The sequence below is a fragment of the Nothobranchius furzeri genome, chromosome 12 (genome assembly GCF_043380555.1).
Source record: "Nothobranchius furzeri strain GRZ-AD chromosome 12, NfurGRZ-RIMD1, whole genome shotgun sequence".
Taxonomy (NCBI): domain Eukaryota; kingdom Metazoa; phylum Chordata; class Actinopteri; order Cyprinodontiformes; family Nothobranchiidae; genus Nothobranchius; species Nothobranchius furzeri.
The window spans coordinates 24541602-24561732 of record NC_091752.1 but is presented as its reverse complement, the minus strand read 5'-3'; the positions used below and the strand labels follow the sequence as shown (position 1 = coordinate 24561732).

At 42.1% G+C, this 20131-nt stretch overlaps 2 protein-coding genes across 2 annotated transcripts in view; one reads left to right on the top strand and one right to left on the bottom strand.

Moving 5' to 3' along the window:
- Positions 1–7881, bottom strand: part of map3k21 (mitogen-activated protein kinase kinase kinase 21) — a 34714-nt gene extending 26833 nt beyond the window's left edge. The window contains exon 1 of the mRNA XM_054750216.2: positions 5861–7881. Within this exon, the coding sequence (XP_054606191.2) occupies positions 5861–6647 (787 nt within the window). The 5' untranslated portion in view covers positions 6648–7881. The remainder of the gene's footprint in view (positions 1–5860) is intronic.
- A 3550-nt stretch (positions 7882–11431) lies between these two features.
- pcnx2 (pecanex 2) overlaps positions 11432–20131 on the top strand; it is a 39360-nt gene continuing 30660 nt past the window's right edge. The window contains exons 1-8 of the mRNA XM_070542479.1: positions 11432–11881; positions 12637–12836; positions 13357–13474; positions 13579–13615; positions 15298–15800; positions 15900–16094; positions 19273–19737; positions 19831–20008. Coding sequence (XP_070398580.1) covers positions 11729–11881; positions 12637–12836; positions 13357–13474; positions 13579–13615; positions 15298–15800; positions 15900–16094; positions 19273–19737; positions 19831–20008 — 1849 coding nt within the window. The 5' untranslated portion in view covers positions 11432–11728. The remainder of the gene's footprint in view (positions 11882–12636; positions 12837–13356; positions 13475–13578; positions 13616–15297; positions 15801–15899; positions 16095–19272; positions 19738–19830; positions 20009–20131) is intronic.

The window sequence follows — 20131 nt, the reverse complement described above, 5'->3', positions numbered from 1 at the left end:
TGAGATTTGCTGTATACAAGCACTTGTACACAGATGTATGTATTGGTTTAAAATGATGAACTGATACAGCTACATAAACGGGTTTTACTAAAAAGACAATAACAGATTGACTCCTCTGTACGCATTTTCTCCTGACCCCCGTGGAGATAAATCTCTTTCCTTTTATGTTTTTTTAATGAAGCCAGTGCATGTACGATGCAAAACAAAGACAACAGACCTTAAGTAGCAAATGCAACAACCTCTGTAAGCTGCATCATTATGTCTGTTTTTAAAGCTGGGAAACGGCTCAACACGCCACATGGTGCCTTTTTAGAGTTTGTGTGTCAGAAAGAATCTTTTGTTAACTCACTGTCCTGCTTCAAACCTAAAACATAAACATACACTTACATGTTTCTTCCTACATAGACAGAGCTGCATAATCTGAATTCTGTCCATGACACATCCATATACAACTAGCCCTGTGTGCAAACGTCTTAGCATAGAGCTGACAGAATTTCAACAAATGGAAGTTTTAAATTCCTCTTTACATGCTTTCCCTGGGTCACAGAAAGGTGGCAAGACAAACACGACGACTTGTGTTCACAGCACTGCACCTCTTTTGGTGGTGGTGACAGTGGTGGGGTGGGGGATCCCGTTTGTGTATGCTAACCAAACATCCGATTAGCTTCAACAGACTAAACTGGAGATAATTCCTTTCACTCCATCTGCCCCATACTTAGGAATCCCCCTAATACTTCTAGGTCTGGGCTCTTCTGAACCCTTTATTACATTTTATTAAACAATTTAAAGACAACATTGACCCAAAGCACAACTAGAAATACTGTATAAGATTTATACTATTAAAAAGATCCTTTCACAGCGTATAATGTACCTCAACTAAACTGAAAATAAGTGATTGAAGGTTCAGATAAAAAATAATTATGACAATAATATCTAGTATGTTAATAATGCATTTACCTCAAGACTGGATTACTGTAATTCATTACTATCAGGAAGTCCATAGATTGTAGTTGAAAGTCTTCAGTTTGTCAAAAATGCTGCAGCTAGAGTTATGATGAGAATTAAAAAGAGAAATCACATATCTCTCCTGTCTTAGCTTCACTACATTGGCTGTCTGTTAAATACAGAATAGATTTTAAGATCCTCTTTCTCACATATAAAGCTTTTAATAATCAAGCTCCATCTTACATCCGTGATCTGATTGTTCCGTATGTTCCTGCAGGTTTACTGGTGGTTCCCAGAATATCTATAATTAGGATGGGAGGCAGATCTTTTAGCTATCAGGCTCCTCTCTTGAGGAACCAGCTCCAAGCTTTAGTCCGTGAGGCAGACAACTTGTCTACTTTTAAGACTAAGCTTAAAGCATATTTATTTGATAGGGCCTATGGTTAAATTCTGAGGTTGGCCCAGATCTGGACAAGTTTTGGGGGAGGGTGAAGTGTACAGAGAATACAGTCGGTAAAGACAGCTCTCCCTTGCCTTGCCTCCGCCTCCATCTACAAGGCTATGTTATCCAGAGTTATCTCTGTAGTTATGCTGCAATAAGCTTAGACTGCTGGAGGACATACTGACCACTTTCCACACACTACTACTTTCTTCTACCCCTTCTTTCTAATGTCATTAGTTCCTGCTATTTCAGCTGTTCAGCTATCTATGAACACAACATGGTTATCCATGCCTTTATCTCCTCCCGTCTAGATTACTGTTAAACACTCTTCACATGTTTTAACAAAAAAAAAAAAAAAAAAACCTTGTCCGCCTTCAGTTAGTCCAGAACTGTGCAGCAAGGCTCCTAACTGGAGCAAACAGAAAAGCACACATCACTCCTATTCTAATGTCTCTGCACTGGTTACCCATTAACTTTAGAGTTTATTTTAGAATCCTGATATAACTTTCGGGGTTCTACATAGTCAAGCTCCTCCCTATATTACTGAACTGGTAAAGCCTTATGCTCCAACCTGAGCCCTCAGGTCCACACACCAGAACCTTCTGGATGTTCCAAAGACCAGATATGATAGTTGAGGTGATCGCTCCTTCCAGGCTGTTGCACCCTGACTTTGGAATGATCTTCATTAATCCTTATGTTGCATTGACAGTCTGGACACTTTTAAAAAACAATTAAAGAGCCTTTTATTTAAAACTTTCACATAAACTTTTTGTTTTCTTATTTTTAACTCAAATTTGGAATAATCTTTCATCTGTTTATAAAATTTAGACTTTATTTTTTCCAATGTTAATCTCATTATGCTTTGAGATCATTATGATTTTAAGACTTTATGTTTTATTTAGTTTTGATCAAAAGTATCTGAAGCACTCTGTCTGTGATGAGTGCTATATAAATAAAATGAATTTACTTACTTACTAGGGCAGAACGATTTTAGGAAAAGATTGAATTGCAATTTTTCTAGCAGAAATTGCGATTTCGGTTCATTTCACGATTTTCTGCAAACAAATGTCCAATGTGCCAAGCCATCCTGTAGATTAAGTGAAAAGATGGTCTAGATTCTAATCTAGTACAACAAATCATTCACATTAATAATTACTATTTAATCATACAATAAAAACAGTTAAAGCTATTAATATTTTCTCCCATTGTTATCATTTAAAAAAATTTTTTTAATGTGTTTGTGAAGCAACTTGTGCTTGTGATTTTTATCTAGAGGAGCTTTATAAAAACATGTTCTACTCCAAAAATGCATGGAGAAAATCTGTAGGTACAGGGTTCCACCAGCGCTTTATAGGCCTGGCGGCCCGTCAGGATTTGCTTGGCCACCTGCCAGGTTAAGCGTCATGTCCCACCCCCCTCCCCGACCCTACCGTGAATGCTGACACGAACGGCGCAATGAAACTAGAGCCCTCCATCAGCTGATACTGGTGAGAAACAGCAGCGGAACATGGTCAACACCCCCACCCCCACTCTCACGGTGGAGTGCTGCGGGACTTCCTTTGACATTGAATGTGCTACTACTAGTTTACCCATTTAATTATATATTCACTGAGATAAAGACAATAAAGTTTATCTCGTACTAAATAGAATATTTACTAAGAAATCATAATGTAGCCATAGAAACACTACTTGGTAAATATGTTGCGTATGTTTGTTGCTGCATGTGTGTGTGTGTCTGCTCTGTCTTCTCGATCCTCAGTGAGTCGTGGTGGATGGCTGCTTATACTAAGCCAAGATCCTCTGCAGGTTTCTTCCTGTTAAAAGGGAGTTTTCCTCTCCACTGTCACTACATGCTTGCTTAAGTCTAATTTATACTTCTCCATCAGCTCCGCAAGGGAGAGACACACACGCATTTACAGAGATGTTTTGCTTTCAGATGTCAGCTGGGGATTGTTGCTAAACAATTCACCGCCAGGACAACAGAGGGCGTAGCGCTATTCTGAGGTATCCTGTCACCATAACACTCATGTACCCAGTCCAGGATAGTTGTCTTTACATTGTTTTATTGTATTTCAGAAAGCACGGACAAATTTGTCCCTCATTCTCCTCCACCTCTTCATGCGATTGGCACCTCTAAACCCACGTATCTCCGTCCATGAATAAAACGCTTGCTGCAGTCTCGGGTGAATAAATGTTCATATTTTCAGGCTTTTTCTGCGATGCATTCTTCAATCTGCTCCATGTCTGCTGCTAAATCTCTCTTTATTTTTGAAGCAGCAAAGACGGTGCTGAATGAAAACAGGAAGCACTGTCCTGACTAGGGATGGACAATATATCGGTATCGGTTCCTGGTATAGGTTAACTTTTACCGATACTGATACCAGTATCGTATCGGTATCTGCACCGATACCAGTATCGGTATCGTGCATCCCTAATGTGAACAGTGAATGAAATCATCTCAGAACCGTAAATGTGTGTGGTGTGTGTACATAATAACGTAAATTCAGCTTTAATAATTTTCATTCTATACAAAATCTGCTGATTTTAGAAGCATTAATGTCAGTATATCGGTATCGGCAAATATTGGTTATCGGCCATAACAGTGATCTTAATTTCGGATATTGGTATCGGCCCAAAAATTTCATATCGGTGCATAACTAGTCCTGACCAGTCACAAGCTTGCGGTCTCCAACTCTTTTGACGGATAGTTAAAATTTGGGGAATGTCTCCCCAAATCCCCAATGTCATTGCGCGTGTCCGTCCCGATGAGAAGTATAAATTAGGCTTTAGTATGAGGATTGCTGTAAAGACTCTGAAACTAGTCAGTGACTCGATGCAACCTGCTGGGTTCCTTATATAGGAATCTTTTTTTACTGATTAGCTTAAAGCTTCTTTCTGGAGTATTTCTCTTATCCGATGGCACCAACTAGTGGCTGACAAGCGCATCACACAAAACTGCTGTTGCTCTGATTGTTTCAGATGGCTACTTCACGTTTCTGTTTATAATTGTGCTTCAGTAGCCGACAAACAGAGCTAAAACATGTTGTTTTACGAGTATTATTCTCATGTCATGTTGTGTTTTCATATAATTATATTTTAGAGACTTTCTTGTCTGTGAAAAGTTCATCAACTCTGCATCAGCCGAGGTATTCCTTAGATTTGATGCGTCTAAGCGGTAGTCTAACGCTATTGGTTAGTTCTGGTCGGCGCTCAGTTTCCTATTCCGCGGAGCTCTGCGGGGCAGGGGGCGTGCTTAGCAAAAAAAAAAAAAAAGACGTATTGCTTATATTATATCACAGTACATGATAAGATCATCACTTTTACGGATTTCTGACAAATCATACATGATTTCTGAAAGAGGAAACCCCCAGAAAGCAGCTTTAATGAACCGAACTGTATTGGAATGTTTACTCTGTGAAGTGCCTTGAGACAACTCTTGTCATGATTTGGTGCTACATAAATAAATTTGAATAGAATTAATTTGTTGTTTGCACAGATGTATATGTTGGATTCTTTATGCCAACGCAAGTCTATTTAAATCCAGCCAATCAGCTTTAACCCTGTGCTCTTATTTAATCTGCTATGTGTGCATTTCACAAGTCCAGTCCCAACATTCACAGCTGGAGATAAACAAACATCAGTATGCCAGAGATGCTCTCCACATGGCCTCCGGCTGACTGGAGTCTCTGATCACAAAGGGGAGAAATGCTGTTTGGAGTCAGATTACACACATACACACACCTGAGTTGAGGCGAGTAGCCTGTGTCAGATGCTCTGTGACTCAAACCTATTTTCTTTCTTAATCCTTTCCATTCATTATTCAGTCCTGGGAAACTAAAGTTTGCAGGCTTGTTGTCAGTTACTGCATCAATTATGAAAAAACATAATTACATTCCAGTTTAATTAAACCAAACTTTACTTAAGATTATTCCTCTGTTATAGAGCATTAATAAATCTTTGAGTGGCTGTTTTGGGCTGTGACTGTTTAAGCACAGGACTCGACACTGTGGACACAGTGAACATGTTCAGTAAATCACAGGCTTTATTTAAAAAGCATTTGGGCTTTTGGGTGGCAACGGGGCGGAGAAGGTGTGTGTGTTTTAAAGGGGGTTGGTTAACTGCAGGGAAAAGGGCCCAGCTGGGCAAACTCTTCACCCGATTTCACATCCTCTCAGTAGCCCCCCCCCCCCCCCCCCCCCCCCCCCACACACACACACACACACACACCACCACCACTTCCTACCACTCAGTAATATGGTGAAATGTGTGTGTATTATGAGATGTCTGCAATTCCAATTAATGCTGTATTGATGGGAGTTTGTGGCAATTTGTTTAAAATGATTAAATCACAAAAACAAACATTAAATAAGCAGAGCTGTAAATAACTTCTCTCTAAAACTGTAATTATAAATGACTTAATGACACAAACAAGCGCGCGCGCACACGCACATACACACACTAAACCTTGCTTACTGTTGCTCGACTTCAGGTCTCGGTGGATGATGGGTACCACGGCCTCCTCGTGGAGGTACAGTATCCCGCGTGCGATCTGCACGGCCCAGTTGACCAGGATGTGAGGCGGGATGCGCCTCCCGGTCAGCGCCCGGTTCAGTGTTCCGCCCCGAGCATACTCCATGACCAGACACAGGTTGGGCTCCTCCAAGCACACCCCTTCCAGTTTGATGATGTTGGGATGCTGCAGCATGGAGAAGAGCTTGGCCTCCTGCTTAACGCTGGCGGCGGTGGCCGTGATGTCCTCATCCGGGTCTTGTCGAGCCGCTTTCACTGCCACCTCCTGATCCTTCCACGTTCCTCGGTAAACTTTGCCAAACCCGCCCACGCCTATGATCTCCTCTAATACCAGTTCACTGAACGGAATCTGGGTGGGCGAGCTGGGGACCTGTTCTGCTGCTGACCCGTTAGTTGACTGGAGGCGGTAAATAGCGGGCTGGTAAGTGACATAATTGGAGGGGAAAATCCCGACCCGGTGGTTAAGTTTACCTGTCCACCATCCCTCGTCCCCGGAGATCGCTGCGTCCTTGGACAGGACCTCTACCACGTCACCCCGTCTGAGGCTGAGTTCGTCCTCGCCACTTGCCTCGTAGTCATACGCGGCTGTCCACAGGGACCGAGTGGGACACAGCGGGGCAGAGTGAGCACACGTCCGAACGGTCGGGTACTCAGTCCAGGCATGCTCGCCTGTCCCTCCCCCGCTCGGCCGCACTTCACCGTTTGGGGAAGCGGCCTGCGAGACATCCATTTCTCGGTGGCCGTAGCGGCACCATAGGGTGCGGAGCTTTAGCGACTGAATTAAAACAAAAAAATTATATAATAAACGGTCAAATGTTACTTTCTAAAATCACCATCTTGTAACATTTCTCTATCCAACGAGGAAACGGAAGAATGCCCTTCTCAGGCCTCGCTAAAGTTAAACAGTGTCCAAAGTCCTGATAGACAGTGTCCACAAGCGTGTATCCACGTCGCCACTCCGGTAGAAGTGTGAGGGTCAACGAGCAGCTAGCAAAGCCGCTGCCTACGATTAGCAGAAATAGACTAACGGTTAAAAAACTTGTAGAACGGTGGAAATAAACACCTAATGGGTCAGAAAGCTTCATATTTGGGATAAAACATGTCTCGTTACGGTGCTTCTACTCTTTAAAGATAGTGGTAGCGGTATAAAGTTTTCGCTTTACCGATGGAGCGAAGTTACCGCAGGTGCCAGAGAGGTGCACCTGCACCGTCCACACCGATGAGCCACGTAGAGACTCTGTAGGGCTGGTTTCCCGTTCAGCTTCACGGGAAAACTGCATGTAGCAACTCTGCTGGAAAATGTAAACTTTCCCTGGTCGTTTGTGGACTTTAATCGGGAATGTCGAATGCATTCCAGACTTCTGGCTAGCGGGTTAGCTTAGCATAGGTCAGTCCGTTGACTGGTGGTGGAAGAGTTGCTCCTCTGGAAGATCCTTTAAATCCGAAGTTTATATCTTTTCCCAGGGTGTGATGTAAAGCCAACTGTTTATAAATAACGAACCGGAAGCACCGCAGCGGGATTCAAAGCATCGCGACGTTGATAGACACATAAGGACAAGTCCGTAAACTTAAACCAAAACAAGTCCCCCCCACCGCTACCGTCGCCAAGCGGACTCGATGTCAGCAGTGGCTGGATAGAGGATCTCCTGCTTCTCGAGACCTGCTGTTTTGTTCTCTGATTGGTGAGATTTGTGTCACGTGGCTCGACCAGCAAGTTGTGGGGGAGGAAGGAGGAGCTACTGTAGGAATGTGAGGAGAGCGGGCTTTCATGGTAATGATAGGTAGGTTGTATGGAACCCAGAAAGTACCAAAATGAAACAGAAATTCAAACCACCCGTGTTGTCAACTGCTCAAATTAACAACAACAACAAACAAAGAGAAACTTTAAAAAAGAAATAAAGAAAATCTGCTATTAACCGCATATAGATGTGGAATAACAATATTTTTGGTACAGTAGCTGTGTTGAGCTATGCTTTCAGTGTTGAGCTGAGGAAAAATCTAAACTGGGAAGCAGACGTATATTTTATATTTCAACATTAATTTCCAAAAATCTAGCAATAACAATTAGTAACATCAATTGTCTCTGGTTAATGCTATTGTAAAAATTTATTGTTATGCATGAATTATGACAACTGCAAACATGTTGTTTTTGGTAGTAATGAAAAAATAAAAACTTTGATTTTCAATTTTTAAAAATGTACACTTCTCGCAGATTGTTTTACTTGTCCACAGAAATTTTACAATATGCACGTTGACTCTGGAATATGTATTTGAATAACAAACTAGTTATATTAGTGTATTTAATTATATAAAATGTTTCAGGATTACTATTGCTACTTGATACACAACTAGCAGAAAACAATGTGTGGAATGATAATGTGGTGGCTTACATTAAAAATTACTCAATACCGTGTGTTTATATGTGGATGCTATCAACACCCACTCAAATAAGAAAACTGCCCATTTTTGTGACCTCTGTGGATGAAAGGGTTAAATTAGAAACATATGTTTTTTGTAGAATTTATATATTTTGATTACTTTGTGGATTGTCACTGAGGTCTGACCCAGCTCTTAAAAGTTAAATAAATAAATATAGGTTATAACAGCTGTTCTCAAGGTTGGGGCTGGGACCCCACATGGGGTCACCAACAACTACACAGAGGGTCTTGAGATGATTTCCATAAATCAAAATAAAATAGAAAAACAATTGCTGAAGCTATATTTCTAGTATAATTGTTATAAAAAACTGAATTTAAGTGTCATGAATGAATATAAGTGAATAAGAGCAGAGGCTTATTAGTTATTTAGCTTCTAAAACATGTTTGTATCATCAAATCAGAGACATCTGGGGTCGCATGTGTTGACTGTTCCTATTTTGTGTCTGAAGCTGAAAACTTTGGGAACCACTGGGTTATAGTGTTTCAACTGTATGAGTTATATGTGAATTATTTGTGGAAAGACTTCACTTAATATTTATGATAATAAAGAATGACAGGGACTTAAATGCGATATGAAGAACTTGGTGTGTTCTATACTTTTTAAACATATCTAAAAGATTTTTCAACATAACGTTCTCTTTACTTTACTTCTGCTTCAGTCTGAACAGTTTAATGAAAACAAACTCAATTCTTTCTCAGTAATTTCTCAGTAAATGATAATGTTCTGGTTAGTTTAGTTTTTATCAGGAAAAAAATGTCTCTTTCTGTAATCTCAAGGCAATCCCCCGCATGGTTCTGTCATAATAAGATTAAACATTTTCTGTTGTTAAAAAATAAACAAATAAAAGAGCTTGCTGATACAACAGGAAAAAATACATTAAAACTGAAATCCATCCATCCGTCCGTCCGTCCGTCCGTCCATCCATCCATCCATTTTCAGACGCTTATTTGGAGTTGGGTCATAGGGGCAGCAGTCTAAGCCAAGAGGCCCAGACTTCCCTCTCCCCAGTTACTTGGGCCAGCTCCTCCAGGACATCCCAAGGTGTTCCTTGGCCAACTGAGAGACATAGCCCCTCCAGCGTGTCCAGGGCCTTCCCTTGGGCTTCCTCCCAGTTGGATATGCCCGGAAAACCTCACCAGGGAGGCTTCCAGGAGGCATCCTGATCAGATGTCTGAGCCACCTCAACTGGCTCCTCTCAGTGGGTCTACTCCGATCTCCTCCCGGGCGACTGAGCTTCTAAACCTATCTCTAAAGGAGAGCCCAGCCACCCGGTGGAGAAAACTCATTTCGGCCGCTTGTATCCATGTTCTCGTTCCTTCTATCACTACCCAAAGCTTGTAACCATAGATGAGGGTAGGAATGTAGATCAACTGGTGAATCGAGAGCTTTGCCCAGGGGTCGGCAACCTGTTCCCATCAAAGAGCCATTATTACCCGTTTCCCACAGTAAAGAAAACACTGGGAGCCACAGCAGCCGCAGCGTTGTGGGCGGGGCCTACCCTCAGACAGCAGAGAGCTGCTTTAACCAATCACAACAGGTGACAGCAGCCGGTACCGGTCGCTCGTGTTACTGAGCAGGTGCCACTTTTGCCATACATTTCTTTTTAAAACATGTTTAGACTGTTCAGAATACAAATCCAGGCTCTGTCACGTTTGATTGTTGTAATTAAACTTTGTAGGTGGGGAAGGTCAGCAAAGGATCCGATCTATTTGTTTTTCCCTCATTTACAGTGACGGAGACAACAGCGCAGTGCGCCTGGCTCTGGTGTTAATCAAGTTAAATTATATCTCTTTGTAACAATATTCACAAGAAAACAGAACAGTTAAAAGCAGGACTTGTGTTGACCGGATAGTTCCCGTATTTGACCGTTTATTTTGACGGAGAAAGAATAGAAAGAATTACCCTGACGTAAGCAGACAAACTGACATTTTATTCGTTATGCACATCGCAGATGTAGCTAAATCACTCAAGAAATGATTCCCATCTGAACATCTGCGCTGGACATTGCTCAGCGCAGCTCGCTGTCAGCTCGTACGTAAGGTGCACAGCGAGCTGAAGATGTGGAGAGGGGCTAGGAGAGCGTCGCAGAACCAGAGCGCATGCGGGAAGATTCCTCCGACTGAAGCAAGACTTGTCAGTTAGAAAATGTTCCCTGACTATGAAACTTTGGCTGAATAACGCTTGTTCCCGTCTCCAATGTGGCGACACGTCCAGGAGCCTGTCTGAGGAGAATCCCAGAATCTCACATCCTCTTCAGCACAGAATGCGCCTATATGATGCACAAGCGTGACCCGTCAACCCGGTCTCACAGTAAGACCGGGTTGGAACTGTTCAGGTTTACGCAGACAATCTTTACATTTAAAACTGGCTTACAGATGTAAAATTAATGTAGTAAAATATAAAGCATTTTATTTAAATATCCATTCATTATTTTACAAGCACAGAGAGCTGCATCAGATGGATGGAAGAGCCGCATGCGGCTCCAGAGCCGCGGATTGCCGACCCCCGGTGTAGGCTATCAGATTATATGACTGTAGAGGGGAGCCTGAAGAAAGAAGTTTAGAACTTAGAACATTTTTTTAAAATGCAGCATGCTTGAACGACACTCTTAAAGATGGTCTTCTGCACCTTAGTCTCAGGTAAATATCCACCATTAACACAGCTCCACTGGTGTACCTTCAAAACGAATAAACTTCAAGACAAAAAAAAAACATTGTGCCTGTAAAAACAGCTTAATACACAACAATAATTGTGTGCAACTTGTCTTTTAAATAAGAGAGTTTTGTTCATGTGACACATTATGATCCAAAAAAAAAAGAAAAAGATTATCTTTTAATATGATCATTTGGCACTTTCTGGCTTCCATACAGTGAGGCATGAGCACATTTGCGCATGTATGCGCAGTCTTCTTGTCACACTATCACTGAATACAATCTTTATATGTTTACATATTAACACCAAAACATGTAAGCCTGTGAGACAAACATCGTGACTGAATCAGATTTTTGCCGCTTGGTTGTGCGCTCGCCGCTCAAACGCTGAACAGCGAAGTAGGGGGAGGGAGAGGAGGATGGGAGGGAGGGAGGAGGCTGTCAGAGCTGCGCATCTGTTTGAGAGGAGGAGAGGAAGGGAAGAAACGAGCAGGTCAAGATGAGGACCGCGGCAGCAGCGACGCTCAAATCCAGAGTAAGATGGCAAAAGACAAATGAGAGGATGACACCGACCGATGAGGCATGAAAGAGAAGGCACGGGAGTCGCGCTGCAACGCTCCAACATGGACGCGTAGCGACAGCAGCAGCACACGTTAGAGGAGATCATTTCATTGTAGCCCTGCAGCATCATCCGTCCAACCTGAGCGGGGAGGAGGCAGAGATGGGCTCCCAGGTTGTGCAGACCCTGCGCCAGGGAGTGTGGGCATCCCTGACCGGGGGATGGTACCACGACCCGGACCAGAACAAATTCAACAACTGCTGTCATCTATATCTGTGGATATTTCTGCTGATGTTGCCTTTGTCGCTCCATCTGGTGAGTTTTCATGGAGGAACATGACGTTCAAGGCCGCGAAGGTGCGCTGCATGTGCAAAGACAGCTTCATCTCCATGCGCTGGTTCGCATAAAAACATTTACCACAATGTGACACAATTGTGATGCTGCTGCACGGAGATGCGGGAATAGAAACACAGGGCACTGTCGCAGCGTTCTCCTGGCATGCAGCGATGGGACGCATGGCTGCTCCTGGATGTGACAGTGGTGGATGAGACTGGTGGATTACTCTCATGTCAGGGCCTTTGAGAGAGGGGCGTAAAACAACTTTAAAGCAAAACAGCTGAAACTGTGATGAAATGAGCAGATGTTTCCAGATGCAGCAGTAAATCACCCTTCAATGAAAGTTTTGAGTTGTGTATTTTTGCTCACGACAGAACGAGAAAAGATTAGAAGGAACATTTAAATATTTAAAATCATTTATTGAATATTTTTGCATGCAACAGTCAAGCATTCTGAAAACTTTACTCTGCTGTAAACCTGTGCTAGTGGACTTCCAAAACTGACTAATTTCATTCCCAGAAAAGTGTGACTCACGTATCAGCATGATGCAGATGCTTAAATCCCATTGCTGTGAGCCTTTCCTCTCTTTGGAATGAGAAAACTTCAATAATCCCGCACCAACGTATCAAATCAGATCTCGCGGCTCCCTTAGATTGTAACACTGTGGCTATTAGACCAGAAAAGAAATGCAGATTTTCAGGACTCCACGCTCATTTTGCATCTCTCCTCCACAGGCCCTGCCTCCCACTGCCATGGCTTTGAGCATCTACTGCACTTCCATCACTGTCTTCTTCATCCTCATCAAGCTGGCCAACTATCGGCTGCACACGATGTTTGATGAGGGAGAGGTGGTGGTCCGCAGCCTGTCCGACCTCAGTAAGGCTCAGGAGAAGAAGAGTAATGCCTCCGACTCCTGCTTGCCGGCTAACATCAGGTAAGGAATGCATTTAATCCTAAAACACAAAATCAAGGCTGAATCAGAAGTAGGAACAACACTATTGACCCTCCTGTTTCCAGTTTCTGCTGATCATTGTGGAATCAAAGCCATCGGACCAAAACTGACCCAATTTTTCAGCACAAACAAACATTTGGGCCTTAGCTCCCTTTATAAATGCATATTTTGACTTTTTAAATATTTATTATTTTATTAACTTCACTAGAGTGCATATTTGAAATGACAAAAGATGCTTTAAGCTTAATTTCTTTGCTGATGCTATCTTTAGTATCCGTTTGCTGTGACAATCTGCTTAGAAATAGATCAAAACAATCCATCACTTCTTCATTAGTCCTCACCGCGGAAGGTGAAACCTGCTTCATGTTTCACCTTCATTTAAATTTCAAGTCATGGGAGACGGATCAGACGATTTGCTTTGAAAGTGAAGTTCTGACATGTGAACTTCCACAACTGCACCTCTGAGGTCTATTTCCTCACATCTTTCATTTTGTTCAAACAGAAAGAGCAGCACAGTGCCTGACAGTGTTGCTATGACGACGCTGAATCGGAAGCGTCTCAGTCCAGTGATCCAGGTGACGATGAAACAGACTGAGACCGACCCAGGACTGATAGGAGCGGTAAGTGTAGATGGGCAGTATGAAAACTCTCTGCTGACCTGTGTTATGTTTACATTTGAATATTGTTTTAACTTGCTTTTGTTTTTTTTTTTTGCTCCCTACAGCACAACTCAAAGTCAGATGAGGTGAAAACTGCAGAAGGTAATGTTGATCTTTCCTAAAAAAGGGAAGATGATTCTCCATTAAGCTTATAAATCTTTAGAAAGTCGTCTAAACTCAGATGGATTATTGTTATCAGGCTGAAAACTGTTTTTGTTGTAGAGCAGATGAATCAGAGAAAAGTATCATAGTTACTGTTTGGCATTTAGTTTTCAACTTTCTGAAAAGGCAACTCAAAAAGACAATACTGCCATTTTTATGATTATGTTTTATGAATTCACCATGAAAATGAAAACTGCTTCACGATTTGTAGCGTTAGAGCAGTGTTTCCCAACCCTGGTCCTCAGGTCACACTGTCCTGCATGTTTTCCATGTTACCCTGCTGCCACACAGCTGACTTAAATGAATGAGTGATCAACAGGCATCTGCAGCACTTGATGTTCTCCTGAGGAGGCATGGAAAACATGCAGGACAGTGTGCCCTGAGGACCAGGGTTGGGAAACACTGAGTTAAAGATGAAAACATGTCTGGGTTTCTTTGTCTTAATATTTACTGGATTCAATTTATTCTACATGCAAATAAAATGTAGTCAGTACAATAGAAGGATAGAAAGAAAAGCATCATTTTAGTAAGTGCAATTTTTTCTTTATATAACAATGCAAAAGAGAATAAAAGGAGCACTTGCAGTACTTACAGCCTCCACTAGAGAGCACATGTTTGGATTATATTGGAAACAGCAGGTTTTCTAGGAAAGTACTAATATTCTTAGAGAGGTAGAAGTCTTCAAACTTAGAAGTATCAGATGTGCTATTCTGTAATATTGGGTGAAAGCTCTCCAGTTTGTTATTGCATACTGATTGGTGAGTACTTGGAGGTGTGGACTCGAGTCACATGACTTGGACTCGAGTCAGACTTGAGTCATTATTTTAATGACTTCAGACTTGACTTGATAAAATCTATAAAGACTTACGACTTGACTCATAGTTGAACGCCAATGACTTGCAAATTGAATCGACTTGCATCTGTTGACTTGATGATGACTTGAGAAGACGTGGACAAAAATCATAAATAATTCTTCATTATGGGTTTGATCTTGTTCTGCTAAACGCAGCAGCACTTTGTTTACAATCAGTTTCAGCTGCAATTTCTGCTTGTTTGAGCAAATAAATTAAGCTTTAAGAAGGTTTATTTCTGGAATCTATTTCTTATCATTGCCATTAAATAGAAGTTGGACAGATGACTTGATATTGACTTGAAAATTCAAAGTTAAGGACTTGGACTTCCACATCATTGACTTTGGACTTGACTTGGACTTGGTTGTCTTTGACATGGACTTGACTTGAGATTTGACTGGAAAGACTTGTGACTTACTTGTGACTTGCAAAGCAGTGACTTGGTCACACCTCTGTTAGTACCTTTACACAGATTTAAAAAAATAATAACAGTAACTGACTTTTGAGGTAGATTTTAGCAGCTGGGTGTGCTTCATGGCAGGTCTTGCAGCTGAAGGAGAATTGGAGAATACAAAACAGAATTCGTGTGGGATTTTTTAGACACAAATATTGCTGATTTATAGAGAGGGAGAAACATCTTGATTTCATAGTTTTATAATGAAAATATGCACCTAAAATATTAATATGTACAGAGCATGAACAATGTGTTGTAATGACTAGGATGGAAGTGAACATATTCCTAATTTAATCGACGTTTTCTTTTCACTTCAGGACAGGGTGAGACTGCTGCAGAAGAGAAGTGTGCAGAAGGAGGCCTCCAGCCAAACACTGAACTTTCCCCAGATGACACCTCCAGCCTCAAACCAGAGCAGGATGCTCCACTGCTGCAGGCCCAGCAGAGGCCCCCGCCTCGAGATGAAGGGGAAGACTCGTGTCCTGGATCTGCTTGTGGGACAACAAAACTACACGCCCCAGAAACCGGAGCTGTCACAGAAGGAGCGGACGTTCAGAATTCTTCAACAGGGAAAGTAGATCAATTGGAGGAAAGGAGGAAATCGGAGAAAGACTCGGAGCAGGACGGAACAGAGGAAAAAGAAAATAAAGAGTCAGCAGATGGGGAGACAGCTGATGAAGGTTTGCCACCTTCAAGGGGGAGTGAAGATGAGAATGAGAGCAGTAAAGGCTCAAAGGAGTCCTCAGGTGCCAACAACAACTCAGTGGACTCTCCGAAGGACGACCAGGATGAGTATATTGACATCCCAGAGTTTCCACTGGTAGGATTTGCAGACAAATTAAAAGTTTGATTGAACGTGTTGTAATAATTTGAACATTCTGGACCAAAGTCAGCTCTTCCTTCATTCCTTGTATCTCAGGCTGAGCCAGTGGAGGAGCCATACTGTTCTGATGAGATCGAGGTGGTTCTGGTGGACAACGCTAGCTCTGGATCTGGTTCAGCCCATTTGGACGACAGCGACACAGTCAAGATCATAATAACAATGAGCTGTGACCCTCAGACAGCTGCTCGGTTGGAGGGAAGTGTCAAACAGAGCCTTTTGGAGAATGCACAGGTCAGACAGAACCGCTTTGAGTTGCTTTCAGGAGAGGACACTTTACATGTCAAATATGCTTCTGAGAAAACGTACCCACCCCTTAAGAATGTCTTCATTTTTTTCAACACTTAAATGTTTCAAATCAGCAAACAAATTTCAAATTCAGACAAAGATCACCTGAGTGAATACAAATATGCACAATGAAAGATTTATTAATGGTAATTAGTCACTCACCTCAGATTTGTTTTAATGTAGCCTAATTGGTGAGTCTTCCAGTTTTAATGGTTAGGGTGGGTGACTGGTCTAAGGTCAAAGGTCAGACATTCTCCTTTCCTGTTGAATTCATGGTTCCATCAAGTACAGCAAGTTATCCATGTCCCTAAAGCAGCAAAGCAGCCCCAAACCCTTACACCACCACCACGTGTTGCTGTTTTACACCAGATGTCCTGGGACACACACCTTCCAGAAGGTTCCACTCATCAGTCCACTTTATATTTTTACTAAAGTCTTGAGCACCATCAGGATGATTTTTGACTAACTTGAGTTGGTCCTTTGTGCTGTTTTTGGTCAGCGGTGGTTTTAGCCTGGGAACTTCCACCACTGGTGCCATTGTCTTGTTGGATCATGACGTGAGGTCTGCAGCAGAGCTTACTGGGGATTTCTGTGTTCTTGGATTACTTGAGACTGTGTTGCATTCCAATCTTTTATTCTACTTTATTGTGAATTTCGTTGTATATGCCAGAGCCAAATGGAAACTTTAATCTTCAAAGACCCTTGGTGCAGCATACAGTAACAGAAAAGATCAGCAACAAACAAGCAGCAACATATAGTGCCTGGCCAAAAAATAAAAATAAAAAGTTGCCACCTGAATAAGCAAACAGGTAAAAGACTCCTATTAGATGATTTCTGTGTGGGCAATTATCTTTCAGCTGGCAACAACATGTGATTTAACTCCAACTGGTGCAATGAGTTGCTTTTTATTTCTTAAGGTGCTTTTATTTCATAGCTATGACACTGGTGACCTCTGGGAATGAATATATCTGACTGGTTGAGATGGAGGCAGGTGAGTGAAGGTCTAGTCTAGAAGAAAGTTCAGCTGTCTCCAAGCTTGGTGGTTGAAGTTGTTCTGAAGCCTTCAGGTTTGGAGGCTCTTCAGCCTCCTTTCTGAGCAGGCTGACGAGGCCCCAGACAGAGATTGTTGTCAGACAGGTTCTACTGAAGTGACTTCTTAAATCTATACGTAGTCAGGCCTGGGTGTGGTTAGTGACATTGAACTCACCTTTCCAAAAACTGTTGTTAATCACAGTTAAATCGTGATTTAAAAGGGAGGGCATTGGTCTTTCTACAGTCTAGGAGTGGGAGGACTGAATTTCCCCTCAACATTTATGAGAGCTGCTTGGGATCTTTTAGATATTTGTAATTTGTAAACATTCCCTCATAAAAATGATTTGAGACAAACAAAACAATGTTTTTTAAAGGGACACTAAGCAGTTTTTGCTTGGTTTTGGCACCCCCTTGTGTTTGTTAGTGAAACCTATCTCCTCGCGGTGCATTTGTCTTTTTAACACCTAATCTAACAGATGAAACATCTCCTCAGCCTTCGTTAGTGTCTACAGGATTGATTCATCACTAGGGTTGTCACGGTAACCGGTATAGCGGTAAACCCCGGTAAAAAAGTTGACAATAAAAATAACCGTCCAGTTTTTAAAAAACTAAATTATCTCGGTGGGTTTACCGTGGCCGCGGTTTCGGCGCGATGACCCTTACCAGCCACCGTCGCTTCAGCTGAAGTTCCCGCGGTGCGCACTTTTTAGTTTGCAACGGCACCAAAACTTTGAAGCTGAAATAATGGCCGAAGGAGGAGACGGCAGCGCCCAGGACATCCATTAGCCCTCAAAGAAGACTAAATCGGAAGTATGGGCATATTTTGGATTTCTGAAAAATGCTGAGGGACAGTTAATAGAAGACTGCTATCCCGTTTGCAGAACGTGCAGGAAACAAGTGTCTGCAAAAGGCAGCAACACTTCGAATCTAATGGCACATCTGCGTGACGATCACCCACGTCTCCACAGCCAGTGCAAGGTAAGTTAACATTAGCATTTTAGCTTAAATGCATGACGTGAGGACTTTTGGCTGCGGGAGAATGCAACGAGTTACTATATACTGCAGCCGCAACGTCCTCTGCCAGCATTTAAACCGTGTCACGGACACCCTGTTGCTGGATGAAGCATCTTAATTGTTGATGATGAAGAGAAATATACAATTAGTTCCTTGTCATTGATTTGTTTACTTATTCAATGCCATTTATACTTGAACATTTGGATTTGATTACATAGTGTAGTAGTTATTTTAGTAATATTTTTAAAGTGGCTATTTATTTTAAATACATATATTTTTAAGGTTGACTTGTACAGTGCTCAAGTCAAGTGTGGACTGGAGTTTTAGATTTTCATTTTGATAATGAAGAAAACAAGTATATGAGAAAACAAGTGGTGTTTCTTTGATTTGTTTACATATTGTTTATGTTTTGAATGTTTGGATTTGTATCATTTAAACCTGCACTGACTACTGTAACATGTTCCAGAAAAATAAGCTATTTGTTCCTTTACTTGTGAAAAGTTGCACTTTTGCTAAGGCTTTGTGTTATTTTAGGTTTAATTATCACTGTTAAACCTTTTCAGAACTATTTCAGTTTGTGTAGAACAGGACTATCAATGCTTTCTGAACATATGCAACACCGTTTAAAAAATACTGCGATAATACCGAAAACCGTGATAATTTTGGTCACAATAACCGTGAGGTTAAATTTTCATACCGTGACAACCCTATTCATCACTAAATCAAACAAATCAGTTGTGTTCATGATCAGGAACATGCAGGAAACGTGCTGGAAGCAGGCGGCAGCGCCAAGCATGTCAGCACCATTTTACTAAGACTTAACAGTGGGCGGCCTGGCACTCTGAAGTTGCAAGTGCGATTTTCTGGCCAGAGGGTGGTGGGGGACTGAGTGAGATTTCATTAGCCCTAAAAGTGGTCATTTTAGCACATACTGGCTCAAGAAAATGATTTAAAAATATGAAAAATTTGCATAATGGTTTCATATACATGCCTTCCAGAATCTTGAAAAATGTAACTTGCAAATATGTTATCTTTAAAGGTGAGTGTACGTAAATGGTCTCACTGTGTTTCACTCCAGGCTCAGAAAGATGCAGGGGAATGTCACATCATGATCCCCGTCATCACCTTTGACTCCCCCGAGAAGGTTGGGGGGGAGGGTGCAACTGGCTCGGAGGACGACGACCCCATGCCAAAACAGCAGCTGACCATGAGCCAAAGTGAAGAGTTTCACTTATGTAGGGAAACCACCAGTTCAGAGTCCACCATACTGGAATGCCCAGAACCAGACCGGGAGCATTGTGGGCCACACATGACCTCTGACAGCACACCGAGTCCACAGCTGATGAATGACAACAGCTCGTCAGGCATCGATGTCCATTCCCACCCTGATGACATGGATCCTCTGGATCCTAAAGAGGATTCACAAGGATTTCTGCGTCTCCCACCAGCTATTGGACGCTACGGTCCGGACGGAAGGACCCACATCCGAGGTCTGAGTATGGACAGTGGGAAAGATCTTCTGTCAGAGCGCTCACATAGCACAGTACGTTTAACTCAATTGTTACATTTGTGTCTTTGTTATGTGTTTAACCTTTCACCGTTAAAATGCACTCACACACATTTTACCTTTTATCAGACCACCATGACCAGCTCCAAATCTGATCTGGAGGCAAAAGAGGGACAGATTCCCAATGAATCCAACTTCTTGGAGTTTATAGCCCTGTTAGGATCCATCAGTATGAGAGGGGGAGGTGCCAGCATGCAGGAAGAGGAGGTGAAAGAAAACAAAGAGAAATCCGACACCAAAGAGGAAGGTTTGACCATCATCCTTATCATGCAAAGATTTAACTTGTGATTAATTATTTGGTTTTGGTGTTCATAATCATCAACAAGGCAAATATTTCCTGCTAATCATTGTTGGTTGTACCTTAAATGTA